The 9412-nt window shown below is 37.5% G+C and overlaps 2 protein-coding genes across 21 annotated transcripts in view; both read right to left on the bottom strand.

Annotated features, from left to right (window-relative positions):
* Positions 1-425: 425 nt before the first annotated feature.
* On the bottom strand, positions 426-2439 carry fkbp7 (FKBP prolyl isomerase 7). The gene is made up of 4 exons (XM_076264336.1): positions 2205-2439; positions 1876-2027; positions 962-1089; positions 426-691 (listed from the first exon to the last, which is right to left on the bottom strand). Exons 1-4 carry the CDS (start codon positions 2414-2416, stop codon positions 527-529), a joined length of 657 nt encoding a protein of 218 aa, XP_076120451.1. The 5' UTR covers positions 2417-2439; the 3' UTR covers positions 426-526.
* Positions 2440-7974: 5535 nt separating this feature from the next.
* Positions 7975-9412, bottom strand: part of LOC143100796 (titin-like) — a 145345-nt gene continuing 143907 nt past the window's right edge. For all 20 annotated transcript variants that reach the window (XM_076264288.1, XM_076264298.1, XM_076264291.1 and 17 more), the window contains one exon: positions 7975-9320. The gene's annotated coding sequence lies outside the window, so the exon portion shown is untranslated. The remainder of the gene's footprint in view (positions 9321-9412) is intronic.

Genomic DNA, 9412 nt, shown 5'->3' with positions numbered 1-9412 from the left:
ATTGTAATGATTTGTGATATAATTTTGTAATTTTGGTGATTCGGATATGTGACCCCGAATGAACTCATAGGTCTTGGGGTTACTGGGTGATTGGCAGGCGAGCCTATAAATGGCCGCTGCGCTCTTTGACGCGTCACTACAAGGAATACTGATGAAGGGCTAGACCCGAAACGTTTACCCCTTGTTTATGTGGCCTGTAACTGTTTTTTCGGCTTTTTAAATAATACACTGTTGAAACTACTCAGCCCCTGTGTGCGATCTCCCTTTTCTTCACTTGAGTACTGGTCACTGGCATCCATATGTGTGCATAAATGTATGTATGTTTGTTTGTGTGTGTGTGTGTGTTCATATTTTGTATGTGTGTATTTATATTCTCTCTGTGTAAGGGTGTGTTTATAAGGGGAAAAAAAGACAAGAGGCCTGAATTACTGTCACAGTAGTGGTATTTCTGTAGGAAATCTGTGCAATTGTGAGGTTTGAAATGACATAAAAACACAATTAAAAACTTGAGCACTTTGGTTGGAGGCTAAAGTTCATCATGTCCAAAGACATTGTACTCTTTTACAGATAGGGTTCCGTCTTTGTCAGCATCATTCCTGCGAAAAACATCTTTCACGACACCATCATAGAAGGTCTCTTCTTTAGTTTTGCCGGTGTTTTTCAAATCTTGTGTCTTCAGGTATTGTTTAATCTGCAAAAGAAAAAGGAGGCCCAAAACAATTATGTTTCTGTATGCACTGAAATACTGATAAAAATGTTACACAAAATGTTATAATGTATAGCACAACTTTCCGACACATTATTGTCACATTAAGGACTGTTATATTAATCATAAATAGAGACTGATCTATGACATTATATGTATGTCTACAATCTAAAATATTGAGGAAATAAGGGCATTATTATAATATTATTATATTGTAATATTATTATTCTCTGATAAAAGCTGAGCAATTATTACCTCCTCTTCGGTAAGACTCTTATCTTGGTCTTGGTCCATCTCTTTGAAGGCCTCCAAGCTACGTGGACCTCGGGCCACTGAGTAGAGCTCCACTTCAAAGATTACTACTGCATTTGGTGGAACAGGGGCTAGACCAACCACAGAAATAATTGTGGAATCAGGCATAACTCAAGAAATCTTGTCAGATCTGTCATTCATTGAGTGAGGAGCTCTAAAAATATATCTAAATATTTCAAGAGCTGACTTTGAGAGCACTCCCATGATTTTGTATTTACCAGATGGACTTGTTTCTGGAGTTATGTTGTTAAAACACAGAGGATGCTATATCTGCTCCTACACAAATCATAACCCCCCAGATTTTAAAAACAGTCCTCACTGAAACTGACCTACTAATAAAACTATTTCCATGTTAAATAATTTACTATAAGTTAATTACATCACTACAATTGTTTAATTGGGCCTACTTAAATAGAGAGAATGTTTAACCCATAAGATAACAAATGACTTGAACTGATGACTTGAACATTTACACTAGTGTAAACTGGTAGGAGACTGTTTAAATATATAGGCCTAGGTATAGCAGCATAACTTCAGTCAAGAAAGGTCAACACTAATTACCTTCTCTTTCATGCTATAATTAACAGTGACCCTTTACTGACTCCATCATAATATCCATGGTGTGGTGTACACAAAACGAAAATATGGCATGTATTCTAAGCAAACGTTAGGGTTAGAACAGCATCTCCAGCCTAGTTCAAAACGTGCAAGCAAACTCCCAAAGTAAATTGCTCCGAAAGAGTTGAGGATCATGCATGACGCTTCCCTACGGTTCTCCGGGTCAACCTCTGGCCTAACAGGCGGTGGCGGTATTGTCATGCACATAATGATGAGCGGTTGCAGTCTGCGTACTATACCTTTCCCTTTCGATCCAAACGCTAATGAGGGAGGCACAGTAAGTTTTCGTTTCTCTCCAGCACACATCTCCATCAATCCCATGTCAAGGCCTTTTAATACTTGCCCAACACCCAAAACAAACCACTGAGGGTGTCCATCCTTCACTGACCGACTGAAAAGGAATTCAAGTGAGTAATTGAGTGCCTCGAACTAGACTATGCTGTTAAACATTAAAACAAAGGTTGGATCAAATGTTGCTGATGACAAAAATGTTCAAAATGAATAGCCTAGCCCATATAACAGTATAAAGATGTGTAGGGTAAAACACGACGCAAAGGCCTTCGCATACCTGCAGTAAAACTTTGTTCCGTCCTCAAGGTATCCATCGTAGTGAGCATTAACCAAATCCCCTTTTCCACTCTTCTGTGTGCAATTTTCTGGTACGAACAAAACTTCTACTTTAACCTCATCCTTTATCTCCGTTGCTACCGCAGAAAACCGTGGCGCAACTTGGAGATGCAGGGCAAGAAATAAGTAAATAAATAACCTAGAAGAAGTCATGATGTCCGCTTGTGTGCGTGGCACGGCTTGACAGACTGATGACGCGACGGCAGCAGCACCATCCCACTTTCAGTCATCTCTTCCGCTTTCCTTTCACAATCCCCTCAGTCTCCTGAAGAGTGCAGACTAGCGAAGTGATGAGACAATGCATTTTGTTTTCTAACTTTATTGACGACGACTACTTGCTGTGGGTGACCTTGCTTGTTTAACGTTGTAGGCTACCCACAAGAGAGCACAAACAAGCAATAAAGGCAGACTATAGATTCAGCATCAATGTTGGAACATTTTATTCAACCAAGCACTTGATCTGTGAAACAGATGTGATATTGTGCAGCCATAGTGATTATTTGATTGTGAATTATGGTGATCATTTGGAGAGCCAAGTGTTCATCCTTCATGTCTGAGCATTTCCCCGCTGTAGAACAGAACACAAGTCAGTTTTTCTCTTCTCACAAGTGCCTTGTAATGGATGAATGGAGTTTTCATTATTCACGTCTTGTGCAATTTTTGAGGTACCTGCAGGCGTAGACAAAAACAACAATTAGTATTCCAATAGATGCCAATAGGCACAGAGTGGGCAAAGTATGTGTATTGTTTGTCTGACTAGATAGAGAGCAACGTGCAACAAGGGAAAAGTCTTTAGGGAGAGCGGAGAGGGCAGAGTGGGTTTGTGGTATTTGTTTACATTACATTACATTCTGGAATTACACTCAAAAGTAAATTCAGACTAATAACAACAGCCAAACTGACACTTAAAATAGAATAGGTAGCTAACTTACTTGAACACGTTTCCATTTTGAATTTGTGAAGATGAATAATGCCCGAATATCCTTCCTTAAGACCATTGTATTTTCTGATTGTAAATCTAACATTTCCTTCTCATTGTTTGCAATAAGAATGTGCTAAAAGTAATACATGAGAGAAAGTTATTGCAGAGATGTGTTAGGCCAAAACAACCCATATTCACAGGACCTAAATGTTAAGCGACCACAATTATATTAACAAATTGCTGAAGAGATCATCAGATACATACAGATACAACCCCGGTAGACTGTGGTAGTTGTTTATGAGGCTGCTCAGATGCATTAGCCCAGGAACAGTTGCATTGTGCTGTCACTCCATCGACTCCCTTTTCTCCTTTGGGCCCGGCTATCATTAGTACTGTGAACAAAAGCCATTTTGAATACATCATGTCTGCTTCTGTGAAGGCATCTTCAGGTGAATACCATTGTCATGAATGAATTGGGAGCTAATATGATGCACCAAACCTCTTCCTGGTTCCCCTGGCCGTCCCGTCATCCCTGGTTTGCCCATTATACCAGCATATCCTGCCATGCCAGGTGGCCCTTGGTCACCTTTGATGCCCTGAATAAGAGATTCAAGTGTGAGAGAAATGTCATTAACAGTACATATCGTACTTATACATGTTTATGTAGCACGTATTTGAGACAACAGGCAGCAAAATGTGAGCTTAACTGTTCGGCCTCTTTTTCCGGCAACTCCCCTTGGCCCATGTAGGCCTTGTAATCCAGTGTATCCTTTCAATCCCATATCACCCTGTAATGGTGAACATTAAAGGTACACTATGCAGGTTTAGGTATTTTTGGCGACTGTAGAGCTCCCTCTAGAGTCACGATATATTTATATCATATCTGTTGTAAATATCAAACTTCTCATGACTTACCCCCCCTGTACACAATGAAAATGTTTTTGTTGTGGAGATGAAGGATTAACAACAGGTAAAAGAGCTATATCTACTGACAAGGTAATGTTTCATGATTCTTGCCAGATTTGTTGGGCCGCCGTTCTTGAAGTTGAAATTGTTTTCTCGGTAGCGATACGTTATGTTTATTCTGTGTAGTTATGATAGGTGAACGATTTGCCTATTACAAGTCCGTTTACCATCAATGAATGAAGAATGAAAATGTTTTTTTTTAAACGAAGACAGCTTTCTCACATATGTGTACAATTTGCCAATGATAATTTGTCAAATTGTACATCTCTCATTTAGATCTGTTGTGTTCATGACAGACAGACTGGAAAAAGTAGGGGAGGTGTACAGTAGTATAAGACACAATAACTATAAGTCAGGGGGGGTGTAATTGACATTACTGAAATCATGCCTCCACAACACCTCTTTGTTGCTAAATACTTGAAGCTAAACATAAATGTAGATATGTAGAAGATACAGTATTAAGGATAGAGTACCTTGTGGCCTTTGGCACCTTGTCTTCCAGCCATGCCCTGCAGAAGTTTAAAGAGGACATATTAAGAAAATCTCACTTTTCAAGCAGTTTTATATATGTACTTGTACCAAATATACAATACTTTTGATTAATTTACTTGCTTTTTGACCAGGCATTCCTGGTTTCCCTTTCCATCCATTTTCTCCCTGTTGTGGTATGTCATAACAATAAATGCATGAGTGAAAAATGCAAAGATAGCATTACCAAAATGTTTGAAGTAGAGAAGACCTGTATACTTACCTTGGAACCTGTTCGGCCTCTTCTTCCCTTGAAAGAAACACTAGGTGTAGATGAATTGGAAATTATTGTAATTGATGATAATACTGTCTCCTTAAATACCTTACCTGTTCTGTTCCTGATTCACCATCCTCTCCAGACATACCAATCCAGCCTCTTTCGCCCTTTTCTCCCTGGATATCAGTGTGATCGGACAAAAACGTGTTAATTCATAAAGATTTGATGAAATTCAGTGTGACATATTCTAATAAATTTGCCGACAAAATCCCCAGACTATGGTACACTCAGTGATCTTAACCTTAGGTGAAATGAAAGAAAAAGCAGATAAAAATGGAATAAAGTATACGTTGTTTACCTTCTCTCCAGGTTGACCGATATTACCGGGGAAACCTAAATAACCCTTAGGTCCCATTTCCCCTGTCTCGCCCTGACATTTGAATAAAAAAAAGTTGTTAAGCTGTGTGTTTTTTTTAGTGTGATTGAAATGAATGTAGTGTAGATGTTGTATTGTTAGGGAAACTGATACCTGTTCACCCCTGGGTCCTCGACTTCCCTAAATCAATGGATAAACAGTGGTGAAAGATATTCTAACTCTGTCAGAGGTTTGAAATTCTATGGGTTTTCTAAGTCACATACCTTTTCACCTTTTATTCCTGTTATATCCTCAGTTATGTCAATCTGAAAGAATAACTTTATTAAAGCTATTAAAGCTATTTTTTTTCTAAATTGTTATTATAGACCATGGCATATATATATATATAAGAATATCAAATAAAAATAAAATATTATTGTCACCATCAGTAAAGACACTTGTGATTCAGGAGGAAAAGGAGGTGGTGGTGGAGGAGGAATGAAGACTGACCCATACACTGACATCCTATCTCTGCATTTGTAGTCTAAATGGAAATATGAGCAATTATTACAAACTGAGTTTCACATTCACTCACATACACTGCAAAAACTGCTTATCTAAGTGTTATTAATCTTATGTTAAGATCAAAACATTTAGCTGGTATTGTTTTTAGTATGAAGAGACTTAGTGCTTTCTCATAAAATAATTTGACGCATAGCGGTAGGCATGTAGCCCCACTAGACTTTTACGGAAAATAAGAGTGTGGTTTCCGGGGGCCACTCCACACACTCAGCACACATTCACACGCACGCACACACATAAACACATAAACACACATGCACACACACACACGCTCACATGCACACACACACACACACTCACATGCACAAAAAACACACAGAGACAAGCACACATACAGTATACACAAAAGCAAACACGCACATGCACATGCACACACTCATTTACATACACATGAGTTGCAAGAGCAGGGGATGGAGTAGGAGATGGAAACAAATTGAGAAGTGTGATTTATTTTTGCAGAGAGAATGTGCAGGACTGAGTGGCGGTACATCTAGTTAAATTAAAGTTTGACTTATTTTGACGTCTCAGAACAAGCAAATTTGGCTGCCAGTGCGTTAAGCAATTTGTCTTGATAAGACACCTTAAAATATGTCAAACTTTTATTAAATTAAGTCAAAATGATCTTATGAGAGAGCATTACGTTAGTCTCTCTCGCAATATCAATTAGATTTTTTAAGTTAATATAAGATTACAGTAATAAGACTTTTAGATATGAAAAAAAATAAAATTGTATTTTTTGCAGTGTAACCTCTGACTGCCTGCATTCAAAACATCAAACACTATCTATGGAGAAGGAAACCTTTAGAGGCGTACTCTGATAGCTCTTCAACCTGAATCTAATTTACTGCGCACTCTATCTGCTGGCATTTTGCTGACGGACAGAGCCTACATCTGCCAATTCTAAGACACTTTATGGCCTTTGCTGGCAGGTTCAGTCTGTGCAACAGCTTAAGTGATTAGAATGGAAAAGCCATAGCTTTTTGCATTTATTATTTCTGCTTATATCATAGCTTATGTCACACTCCCAAGCATAACAGGTTAAGTCATAGACAATTTTTTATGTAAACATAAACAACATAGCTGTGTGTTCTGAATGTGAAATAAAAAATCTTTAACATACCAAAAGCTGATATTTTATCTGTAATAGTCAGTGTGCACAATAACACAATCTGAGGCAGCAGGTGGACCGGCTTACCCATATTGTAACCTCTAAATCTGGAGAAGGCAAAGAAACAATGTACACACTGAAGAATAGTATTGACTGATATTGACTTTATAGATAACAGTTACATAGAAAATGCAAACCACAAATCTATTTTTCATGAACAAAATGTATTTTTGTTTTAGGACAATAATTAATACAAAGTATCATCACCTACCTCTCTAAGCTCTGTGCTCCTCTCATCCCCTCTGTGAGATATGGTCTGGGAGCAGGTCAGAGAATCCACACGGTGGATCTATGAGAGCGAGCACTCCAATAGAAACCACTTACCCTTATGCCATCTCACTAATGATAGAAGTGCAAACTAGGCAAACCAGCAAATTAAATACATCTGAGCTCTGCCAAGAAGACGCTGTGCCAGGTGATAGAAATAAATGCTCTGAGATGCTAAATGGTAGTGGTCATTACGGGACTTGAAATAAAGCCTTGGCACTGGTTTGGAATGAATATTGTGAAATAGTTTCATGATCAACTAAGTTAACATGATCTAGATCCCATTTCAGCATATAATCTATTTGGAACTTCTAAAATTGCAATAATTTTCTTTAATAATATGTCTTATGTGATGGTGTGTATTTTTATGAGAGAAAATATGTCTTATATCTTGAATATGTCAGAATATGACCAGAAAATGTCAATTTTAAGATTAATTTGATTCTATATACTTTATATAATTATGTAAAATGTGTTTGCAGTATAATGTCATTTATATTGATAATTGATAAATCAATAATGACTGAAGGATCATTTGAATGTTTTCATAGTTTGAGAGGGGTAATATAATATAATATAATATAATATAATATAATATAAAGTCTATAACTTGAAGTGTGTGTAAATTCAGGTTAACTTAACAAGCTGCTTAGCAGCTTGCCAGTGATAGTATAATGAATGAAATGAAGACACAAATACAAAACAATTATGGTGCTGCAATCATGCTTTATTAAATCAGTAATCATAAAACTCAAGGAGGTTGAATATATAAGTACTACATAAATAAGTTCAATCAAAGTGCAGGGCATTGTATACATGTATTAAGTCATGTTCTTAGCACAGCAGATGGTGAAACTGTGGCACTCTTGCTTGTTTTTTACCCTGACTACTGACAATGTGAGGTTCTAATGCTAACACACACTAACACAAAAACACACACAATTACCTAGCAATCCTCCAAGAGGTGGCACTGATTCTGCAAAGAAGCACTTAAATTGAATTTTGAAAAATAAATGGCCAGGTGATGTTTCTTAGAAAATCCAATTCAAATGGTCCTATGCCAGAACCTGTGCACAATAAAATAAAATAAAAAAGGCTCAAAGTGCAGGCCGCTCGCACTTTGAGCATGTCATCAAAATGGTGGTATGACATAATCAGTCTGAACACAAGGCCTAGTCGTCCTGCTTGCATGAGGGTAATATGCAAACAGCACTCAAGGTCTTATGATCATAGTTTTTAAAATCATATGTGTGTTGAAATATCAAATGCACAGATGCATCAGTGCATTTCATTGTGTCTGATTTAGTTTAACTTCAACAGGGAGCCTCTCTACCTGTTGAGGCAATCTTAAGACTTCAACTTATTGTTGAGGCACATAGTTTCGTTTCTAGTTTTTCAGGGTATTCGTTTCATGTGAAACTTTCTCCTGTTAAACATTTAGTTCCTTTTGTTTCAGTTATTGTCATAAATAACAATTCATACATTTTCCATAACCGGTAAATTCGGCTATATACATTATGTACATGTCACAGAAAAATGGTTCAAAAATCCTAGTCATAATTATCCAATATGGCACATTTTATAACAACTTTAGACTTTAGTCTAGTGTGGCATAAATTAATGTCAAGTTTGGTATAAAAATAGTTCATATTTACAAGAACAGAAATCCAGGTCTTTATCAAGTAATGAGTATTTCAACTCATTCAATAAATAAAAAGGCACTGAATAAGAAAGGAAATGGGATAGGGGTAGAATTTCTATTATGATTTTTCTCTTTTTTTTATACATAGATCAAATGTTGACATTGACTGCTGCAGTGTCAGATCCAGGCTCTTTGAACAGCTTGAGGGTGTATGCTCCAGCATTGTTCTCCTTCACACAGCGAGTGTTGTGAGATCCTCTTTTCTCCCCCTCCTCACTGGACAGTCCTCCCTGAATGGGACAACTCAATGAAAGGTGTGGACTCTCCTGAGAAAGCGCAGGGGACTGTCAAAATCTTTCCTTTTCCGAAGCTGAAATCATCCAGGAGAGCCCCATGTGTTTTTAGCACACCTAGACATCATGAAAGGAGAGGGAGGAGAAAACAAACAAACAAAAAAACAAAACAAACGAAGACGTAGACAATGTTAGAACACCTTCAGCAC

The sequence above is a fragment of the Alosa pseudoharengus genome, unplaced genomic scaffold (assembly GCF_046254945.1).
Source record: "Alosa pseudoharengus isolate Yale_2024_CS ecotype anadromous, Long Island Sound unplaced genomic scaffold, YU_APseudo_1.1 YU_APseudo_1.1_scf_3, whole genome shotgun sequence".
NCBI classification, from domain to species: Eukaryota; Metazoa; Chordata; class Actinopteri; order Clupeiformes; family Clupeidae; genus Alosa; species Alosa pseudoharengus.
The sequence above is the reverse complement of the archived record's forward strand: the minus strand, read 5'-3'. Positions and strand labels throughout refer to the sequence as shown.

What these genes read in the sequence shown, in the direction of transcription:
- fkbp7 (XM_076264336.1), bottom strand. Translation starts at nt 2,416, where the DNA reads ATGACTTCTTCTAGGTTATTTATTTACTTATTTCTTGCCCTGCATCTC. An exon ending in GGAACAAAGTTTTACTGCAG is followed by an intron (nt 2,028 to 2,204) that starts GTATGCGAAGGC and finishes ATTCCTTTTCAG; the next exon opens with TCGGTCAGTGAAGGATGGAC. An exon ending in AGAGTCTTACCGAAGAGGAG is followed by an intron (nt 692 to 961) that starts GTAATAATTGCT and finishes TTTCTTTTGCAG; the next exon opens with ATTAAACAATACCTGAAGAC.